At 48.0% G+C, this 8031-nt stretch overlaps 1 protein-coding gene across 1 annotated transcript; it reads right to left on the bottom strand.

The window, feature by feature from the left end:
* Positions 1–2053: 2053 nt before the first annotated feature.
* Positions 2054–6875, bottom strand: tmem147 (transmembrane protein 147). Its single transcript, XM_088620884.1, has 7 exons — positions 6280–6875; positions 4715–4784; positions 4346–4411; positions 3817–3953; positions 3413–3497; positions 3187–3308; positions 2054–2425 (listed from the first exon to the last, which is right to left on the bottom strand). Exons 1-7 carry the CDS (start codon positions 6354–6356, stop codon positions 2305–2307), a joined length of 678 nt encoding a protein of 225 aa, XP_088477010.1. The 5' UTR covers positions 6357–6875; the 3' UTR covers positions 2054–2304.
* Between the last annotated feature and the right edge of the window lie 1156 nt (positions 6876–8031).

Below are 8031 nucleotides of genomic sequence, written 5' to 3'. Positions count from 1 at the left end.
TCTAAAGGAGAACAAGGTGAGAGGGACGAGAAGAGTGCAGGCACTCTCTTACAGAGAGAGGAAAGAGATCACCAAGATACATTAATGCCCCAGAGTCTGACCCAATTCACGCACCCCTTGGTAGTTCATGAACAGTCAAGGAGTGATAGAAAATACTTATCGATAACATTGATAATCACTTAACCTTGATCTTCACACAAGCACTGAAGAGCTTATATACACCTATTAATACACTATTAAATACAACACCCTGAATGCCTATTCAGTGATCAAGCACACATTAATGAAAGAAACCAAAAGCTCTGTATTACAGTCTGTCTACTGGAGGTATGTGTACTGGCCAGTACATCTGCACTGGCCAGACATCACTTCCTAAACCAAGTACTTTGATTGGCTCCATCAGAACCAGAGCTCCCATTTGCTTGTTTCAGGTTAAAGAGTGGGTTGCCTACAGCCTCTGAACCAATAAGAGAAAGCACACATTTCTAAATCATTTAATAATTAACCTCCAGACACAGGCAAACCAACCTATCAAATAATATTGAGACTGTGACCAAGTAAACAAAGAGATCGCATTTACACAGAGGGCAGTGGGAGTGTGGAACAAGCCTATACCCTGAAGTCTTTCAAAAACTGACTGGATGAGATCCTGGGATGAATAAATTACTCTTAAACTGGCCTAATAGGCCATCTGGCCCCTCTCATTAGTAACTGCTCTTATGTTTTTCTGAAATACTCATGTTGTGAAAGAGCAGCACAGTGACTCAGTGGTCAATATTGCTGCATCTCAGCGCAGGGGCCCTGGGTTCCAGACTTGGGGTGCTGTCAGGGAGAACACACAAGCTCCACACAGTGTTCGGGGGTATCCTGTGGGTTAATTAGCTTCTGAGAAAACTGGCCCAGGTGTGAGCGTTTGAGAGTCCTGCCAAGGGTGTTTCCCACCTTGTACCTGGTGCTTGCTGGGATTGGCTCCGGCTCCCCCTCACCCTGAATTGGATGAAGTGGTTAGAAAATGGATGGATAGTTTTGTCCATATTCCACTTTTAAGCGTCTATTCTTTAGACCAATACACAAGTACCTGTTTGAAAGGAGAGTATATCAGGATCTGGCCTCTATGTTAATGTCATTATTCTCTTTCACATTCGCCAGCATTTGGAAGACAAACCCACAAATGTTTACATGCCAGTATCTTATTGTGATGCTGTGAAAATCCCCTAATGACCAGGTAGAGCTCAATAGGAGTGGAGTAACAGTCATGAACGGCAATTTACTTGTTACCTAGGAATCCCCCTGCAGAACACAAGAGCACAGAATGGGCTGTTTACGGGTTTAGTTATGAGGAAGCTGCTACAATTGTTTTCTTTTCATAAACTAGGTGTAACCTGATTGCTCATGAAAACAAAACAACACCACTTTCATTTGCACGCTACGATATGGAGCATTTGGGTTTCGTGGTGGTTGGGATACTTAGGGCTTTACCAGTAACGGGTCCAGATTCTGAAAGGTGATGACCCAGCCAATCCAGCAGGAGGTGTTTTCCAACACGGTCCAGGATACAGAAGGAGATGGAGACAAGTGAAAATTGCTCTTGGTACCGACCTGATCCGCTCCGACCCCACTCCTCTCTCCAGTACTGACCTGATCTGGGCCGACGCCGCTCTCCTCAGCACCGGCCCAGCACCACTCAGCTGCAGAGGTTTCTTAGGCCCTCAGACTCGTGCCAGAAGCAGAGGGAAACGGGAGGCGGAGCAGCGGAGAGGAGGGTGATGAAGACGAGCTCTCCTTGCGCCAGGGCAATCGCCTCTAGAGGGCACTACTCCACTCCCATAAGCCTGCGGGAGGAGTCCCAGCGCTGCCGTTGTCGTGTAGAATCAACTGACACCACAACTAAAACTGAACAGCTGACCAGCAGGGAAAGCTAGCCTGATCATTATATCCACACACACACACACACACAGCACACCCACCCACACACACACACGCACCCACACACACACGCACCCCAGAGACACCCTCCTGAACACCGTCAACTGAGAAATAAGGGCTCCCAGTGTTGGGACATGGGAATCGACGTTTAATCTGAGTGAAAAATACAGAACTGATAGAAAAGGCCGGTTTTGCAGGCCAGGCAGCCGCTGGCCAAGAGTCACCGAGACTGGAGTCTGAAACACCGGGACCCGGGCCCACCGCACAGAACTCGGGCCGGCTGAGACACGAGGAGGAGGGGCAGCAGCCTTGTCCAGGAAGAGCAGCACGTGCAGGTGGCAGACGCGGACCCGGACCTGGTCCCGGTCCCAGGCCGGTTCAGTTGCTGTGGACCAGGGTGATGAAGAGGAAGAGAGAGCACAGAGAGATGGCCCCGGTTAGCACGGCCTTCACCAGCAGAGCCGTCCAGCTGCCCAGAGCAAACAGGTGGACAAACAGCCTGTGGGAGAGAGGGAGGGAGAGACCCTCAGCGGTGCTGCGCAGTAACACTTCTGGACAATGTTCGAACTTGGACATTTACCTGCACACCCAGCGGACTAGATAGCCAGCGGCAGTAACGTCCAACCTGCTGCCTGGAGGTTCACAGCATCAGAACTCATCGCAGTGTTTAGGGGACAAAGAGTCCAGACACCCCACTGTATGGGACGCCAGTACGTGCTGGTCCCCACTCCACAGCTGGGTGGACAGAGCAACTGGGCTAAAGGGAATCTGACCCCCCAGCGACTCCCAGTCACTGCTCTGCCTGGCCCATGCACCGTGACAGCAACCTGAGCACTAAAACCCTGCCTGAGCCTGAGGAGAGGAGAGAGTGACAGGTGGAGGAGGGAGAGAGGGAATGTGGGAACAGAGAGGGGTTCAGGAGGAGAACAGAACTGTACAGGAAGAGGCGGTAGAGGAGGTTTGTGTCCTTAAGGCACATAACAGGACTTCAAGTGTAGCACAGGCCCTGCTGAGTCCAGCTCTGCCCTTGGTGACCTACACCTACATGCAAACGAGGTATTCAAGCAGCCCACAGCTCTGCCCACCCATCTCGAAAAACATCCACTGCATTTACGTGAAGAAACGCATCGAGCAAAAGACTTCGTCTGAGGCTGTCTGCGATAACGGACCATAACAGACAGCCAACCTGCACCGAGAAGGGGAGACATGGCGCTTGGAAAAGAGGCTGTGAGGGTCAGCGCGTCAGGCGTCAGGACTCACTCCATCAGGAAGGCCTTGTAGACGGACAGGCCCAGCAACACAGCCACGGGGAGCCTGAAGCTCTTGGGCAGGTCATAGCGAGTGAACATCCACACCACTGCGGCCATGGCAATGTAGTGCACCTGCAACACACACACCCCCCCCCCGTCAGACAGGCCACCGCCTACCCCCGCCCACCAACGATCTGGGGCATGCCAACCGGATCAGAGGGCGAGGGCTGACGTACCAGGCTGATGTTGGAGTCGAAGCTCATCTGAATGTACTTCCAGTCGAACTCGATCCCGCGAGCGCCAACCCAGAGGGGAATACACCTGCCAGAGGAGGAGGAGCGGAGAGTGAGGAAGGTCTGCACAGCGTGTGGAGGAACAGTGACGCATCAGGACGAAGCCCAGTCAGTTTCTATCCAGATGTGTGCAGTGGGCAGAGAGGACACACAACCTGATGATCATACAGCTTGATACGAACAGCACTGCTACTCTGGATCTATACAACAAAAACAGGGAATCAGCAAGGAGCACCGAGCTCTGTCCACTTACCTGGACATGACCAGCTCCACAGGGAGCACCGAGCTCTGTCCACTTACCTGGACATGACCAGCTCCACAGGGAGCACCGAGCTCTGTCCACTTACCTGGACATGACCAGTTCGGCAGTGGCCCAGCCCATGGCCGCCACCATGATTTTGTACTCCCCCTTCCCAGCATTCCTGGACATCACGAGGTGGAGTCCCAGCAGGTCGGCCAGGTCCACTGTGGCCTTCATGAACTCCTGGACACAGAGGAAACCCAGACAGATAAAACCCTTTGTTTTGCTGCACCACACCATCAACACAGAGAACATGGTTTCTCTAACACAAGAAAGGGCTGGGTGAGTTCCTGGGATCAATAAGTTACTAACTGTACCAAACAGGCCAGATAGCTCCTCTTGTTTCTAACTCTTACAGTCCAATGTGAACAAATCTGAATTTTATACAGTTTTGCACTCATATCCTGTGGGAATGAACCAAACACTGACAAACGAATTAATTTGACTTTTAGACTGAGGTTTTGACATTTGCAACACTGTAAAATAAAAGTTCAGATGAGATGCAGGCCAGCATCATTATTTCAAATCTACTTGAAACTGTTTTTTTTAAATAACCAGAGTAACTCTTTACTCACCCCGACGAAGTCATACACACCAGTGCCCCCTTCCCAAGTGGGGAAGAACGTGGCCAGGAACAGCATCTGGAACAGGGAGGTAAGGTTTGAGAGTTAGCAGATCAATACAGGACACCAGTATGGCCAGCGGGGCCTGTGCTACACTTGGCTCCCACTAGGGGGAGACATAGGCTCACACAGGCCCTGCAGAGTAGATGAGTCCTGTTATGTCCCTTAAGGACACAAACCTCCTCTACCACCTCTTCTTGTACAGTTCTGTTCTCCTCCTGAACCCGTCTCTATTCCCACACTTCCACAGGATGAGAGGAAAATGGACTTGAACTCAAAGCAATCAAGGAGGGAAAGATTGCAGGCGATCTGCGGTCTTACCTTACAGAGCTGTACAAACAGGTAAGTGGCCCCTGCCTGCACACATCTCCAGAAAGCATTATACTCTGACCTGAGAGAGGGACAATGGAGAGGTTAGGAGGTTATTGAGGTTTCAGCTCTGCACGCTGCCCTGAAAGGCTTATTACCCTACATGCCACTGTGTGCAATGCAACACAGGGCACCTCGGCGGCACGATGACTCTTTTTGTCACCACTGCCTCACAGCGGTGGGTCCCCCAGGAGCTATCTGTCTGGAGTTTGCATGTTCTCCCTGTGTTCCAGGTGCTCCGGTTTCTCTCTCCATCCACAGCACAAAGTCATGCTGGTGGGTTAACTAGCATCTGGGTAAACTGACCCTGGTGTGGGTGTTTGCGTGTTTGTGTCTGTGTACCCTGACTTGTGCCTGTTGCTTGCTGGGATAGGCTCCAACTCCTCCATGACGCTAAACTGGATGAAGCAGATAGAGAGACGGATACACCATCTTCAAACTGACATATTTCTAGAATCGCTTGATCACGTTAAGGGATCTGCTCTGTCAATCAGAGGGCTGCCAGCAGGCTCTGCAGAGCACAGAACAGGGTACAAACAGAGAGCTGCCGGCCTGTCAGAGGTAAGAAGATTACAGCTCTCATCCCGGACGAGCTGCAGGCCGGAGCACAGCCGGATTCTCCTGCCCCCTGGAAATCCTCACAGGGACAGAGCTACTCACTGCAAGGGTGCCAGGTCCCCAAACCACACAACAAGAGCTCTGAATAAATGTATATTAATACACACTATTATACTATATGTATAATATGATGAAGCAATACAGCTGCTGTAATGCGCTCAAGGAGGTTATTTGTGCTGTAAGCAGACAGGGGTCACTACAGGCAGAGATACTGTTGGGCCTCATAAGAGGAATCATGTTAAAAATCTGCCGTCCAGTATGAACGATGCACAGCTGTAGCTTGAAACACTTTAAATGATACATTAGATGACACCTTAAATGATATCTGATTAGGAAAATCGACATATAAACTGACGAATTATAGATAGACAGGACAAGACAGGTAAGAAATGAATTTATTATGCTAAGTATTTAATCCAAAACGATTTACAATTTACAGGGTGGTAGTGCAGGATTAGGCCTCTCAACCTAGTCTTACGAGCTCAAAGTCTCTGACCAGTAATCCACACCGCAGTTACACTGAGCAGACATACGGACACAGCAATGTAATGACGAGCCGTGCGGGCAAGCGGACACCACCAACAGCTCGCAAACTGCTCGGTTAATCGTAGTAACGCGACAGACAGCTCTCTTAATGAGACCACATTCATTTGCACGACGTTAATGCAGCTGGAAATTTGATACAAATAGTTCTCGAAAAGAAAATATCACAATGACCGACACCCCTGCAGAGCCTGGAGCTCAGACGAACCGTTACAGTGCAGAAGTGTCCACAACTAACCGTTTCACAACGTGCTGAGAAACATTACTAATTAAAAGGGAAACGATTTTGCGATGTAATCTTATTAAAAGTCACCACCACCATTACCGACATATAATGAGAATAAAAATATACTTACAGTCCGCTGCACTTGTAGGTGATGAAGTAGGGAAAATACGCCAGAGCGAAGCAATTTCCAAAATGGAACAACGTCATTGTCGATAAATACACCACCCGCGTTAATTAACTCGTTTAGACTCAATTGACAATTAAGAAGACGAACCGTATAAAGATATGGTTGCCCTTCTGGGTAAACACTAAATTCCAAACAAACAGACTAATTTTAAATAAAATGAAAATTATGGCAAACTGCACGACGTCAAGCCTTAATCAGTTAAACACGAACCCAACAGAGCATCAGACTGCGTGAATGTACGATATTTGTCCGGGTAGCAGACGCTAGTGAAGGTTACAGCTGTACGGAAAAGTGCTGTCAAGGCGTCGATTGCAAGATACTGTGCATTACGATATACTTCCAAATCAAAATAGTTTTCGCTATAGCTCAACACTGTAATCACACCCCCTTTCCTAATTAGCGATTTCGTTGTCTTTTATAACCTGCCCACACCGATAAAACCGGCAGCACCAAACATTTTTCTTCAGCTATTCATTTATATCCAACACCTCATGACAAATAGAGACTGCGGAAGCAGATCCCTCAATCTAAATGCTCCGGACTGAATCTAGGGAAACACTGTTCCGAAACTATTGAGTTCCGCCCGTCCATCGATTTCTGTCTGTTGCACAATGAACACTTGGGTTCCTTTAATTTTAACTACTTCATAACATCTCGTTATGAGAAATGTTTTTTTTTCTGTAGTTAACGATTCTTTTACTCTTCATTACATATTGTTACAACAGCTAAATTACACAATGTCATCTTGATAAAAAGGTCCATTATGTGTATTTGTATAGCGATCTTGCAGCTCCTCACATATGAACGGGCCCACCAACACATAGGTGACACACAGCAGCCAGTTTGCACCAGGAACCCCACCACACAGTGAGAAATTACTCCAGTTGATAGGAGGTGATTTCAGGGAGGCCAGTTTAGTCAGAACACAACGGAGAACACCCCTGCTCCTAAGAACAGGCCATGTGATCTTCAATAACCATGTAGTCGTGTCTCTTTCAGATGATAGAAACTCCCTACTCCTTCTCTTTGTCGTCTTCCTTTCCATAGTGACCAGGCCCGGCCCAGCCCTGCTTAACTTCCGAGATCTGATTAGATCAATTTATGGTCATGGTGCAATAATTTGGGGTAAGTCTCTTCCTGTGTTTTTTTCCCACTTCCTGAAGACAGGATGTATGGTAAGCACCATAAAGTGAGATTAAAAAAAATCATAAGCATTCCTCAGCAAAGCATGCTTAAAGCAATTTTTTTTTCACTCGAGTCATTGATGACCGATTTGGTATGAATGAGCTACTTACAACAAGGCCTGTCTACACCATAGGAAAAAAGTTTATTCTTTTAATAACAAGAAAACAATGACTAACATTTTTAAGGGAATCTTCAAAGGACAGTTATGTTCCCCTTTCTTCCCTAAATACTGATCAAATCCCTTCAGCCTTCTGCCACAAGGCCCCATTCTGCCCTGCTTTTAAGGGTGTAAATAAATTTGCTCTAAAGCTTACTGAACAATACCAGTGCATCCTGAAACTTTATTAACATAAACCACTCCATTTCCTTATAGGTCTGTAGGTCCTCTGCTGTTGATTTTGTAATGTCCTGCTCTCTGGAGAGGGTGGATTTGAGCTGTCTGGGCCAAGCACTGCGAGCCCCATCCTCCAGAGACACGCTGGCATTTCTAAATTGCCTAGTTTGGTGCAT

This window comes from Lepisosteus platostomus, chromosome 26 (assembly GCF_059453375.1).
Source record: "Lepisosteus platostomus isolate fLepPlt1 chromosome 26, fLepPlt1.hap1, whole genome shotgun sequence".
Classification (NCBI taxonomy): Eukaryota; Metazoa; Chordata; class Actinopteri; order Semionotiformes; family Lepisosteidae; genus Lepisosteus; species Lepisosteus platostomus.
Note: the sequence above shows the minus strand (reverse complement) of the source record. Positions and strands in the feature narration are given on the sequence as shown.